This window comes from Chrysochloris asiatica, unplaced genomic scaffold (genome assembly GCF_000296735.1).
Source record: "Chrysochloris asiatica unplaced genomic scaffold, ChrAsi1.0 scaffold00506, whole genome shotgun sequence".
Lineage (NCBI taxonomy): Eukaryota > Metazoa > Chordata > Mammalia > Afrosoricida > Chrysochloridae > Chrysochloris > Chrysochloris asiatica.
The window spans coordinates 156,619-157,687 of NW_006409024.1; the positions used below are offsets into that span (position 1 = coordinate 156,619).

General features: G+C 38.6%; 1 protein-coding gene across 1 annotated transcript in view; it reads left to right on the forward strand.

Annotated features, from left to right (window-relative positions):
* The window catches only part of CNTNAP3 (contactin associated protein-like 3), a 243,023-nt gene that overhangs the window by 76,679 nt on the left and 165,275 nt on the right, over window positions 1-1,069 (forward strand). Inside the window, exon 8 of the mRNA XM_006877478.1 lies at window positions 770-941. Coding sequence (XP_006877540.1) covers window positions 770-941 — 172 coding nt within the window. The remainder of the gene's footprint in view (window positions 1-769; window positions 942-1,069) is intronic.

Consider the following 1,069-nt stretch of genomic DNA (forward strand, 5'->3'; position numbering starts at 1 on the left):
CATAGGGTCGCTGTGAGTTGGTACCAACTCGATCGCACCTAACAACAACAACATGAGTGGAACTGACTCCACAGCACTTACAACAGCAGCAACATATATTTTTCTTGTTCTACTATCACACTCTTTAGTTTATTTAAATTATATTTGTTGTTGTTAAGTGCCATCAAGTCATTCTGACTCATAGTGACCCTTTATAGGGTTTCCAAGGAACAACTGGTACTTAACCTACATTGCCACACCAGGACGCCATTTTAATTATACATTTGTTATTGTTAAGTGCCGTGGAGTCAGTGCCAACTCATAGCAACACTATTTAGAGTTTCTGAGGAGCAGCTGATGAGTTTGAACCCTGAACTTGTGGTTCAAACCAACTTTGCAGTCCACTGCTTTATCCTACAACACCACATCAAAAAGTAAAGTTACCAATCATGCAAAAACCAAAAAGTCATTTCTTAAAGGTCTTTCTCAAATGAAATAAAAAATTGAAGCTTTGCTTAAATTAAATGTACAATAAGTCTAGTTAACAACATTTTGCTTCTTACCTTTCCCTTGTCTTTCCATAAGCTGATTCTAGTTGTTACATATATGTTCTACCAATACCAACAAGTTTTGTTCTTGCCCTCTTATCCCTGAATCCTTGAGTAATGTGACTTCCGAAATGGTTTAAGAAGATGGAGAGAGCTGTCATTTATATAATTAACATCATGAAATATTTGTTACTGATTTTCTTATGAATTTTGTTTCCCTCTCATGTTTGTTACCCATTCAGGCTGTCCTGACAACAGCTCTTGCTCAGGATGTGAGAGTCCCCTGGGTGGATTTCAGGGCTGTCTCAGGCTCCTCTCCATTGGCGAGAAAGCAGTGGATCTCATCTCAGTACAGCAGGGGGCACTGGGGAGTTTCAGTGACCTCCAGATAGACTCCTGCAGCATTACAGACAGGTACTGACAAACTTATGTCATTTAGATGTGTCTGCTTTCATTGTTCTGATTGTAGATTAGAAACAAATGAACAACTAGGCCAGAGAACATTCTTCTTTCTCCTTCTCTTCCTGTTATCTATTTTATAT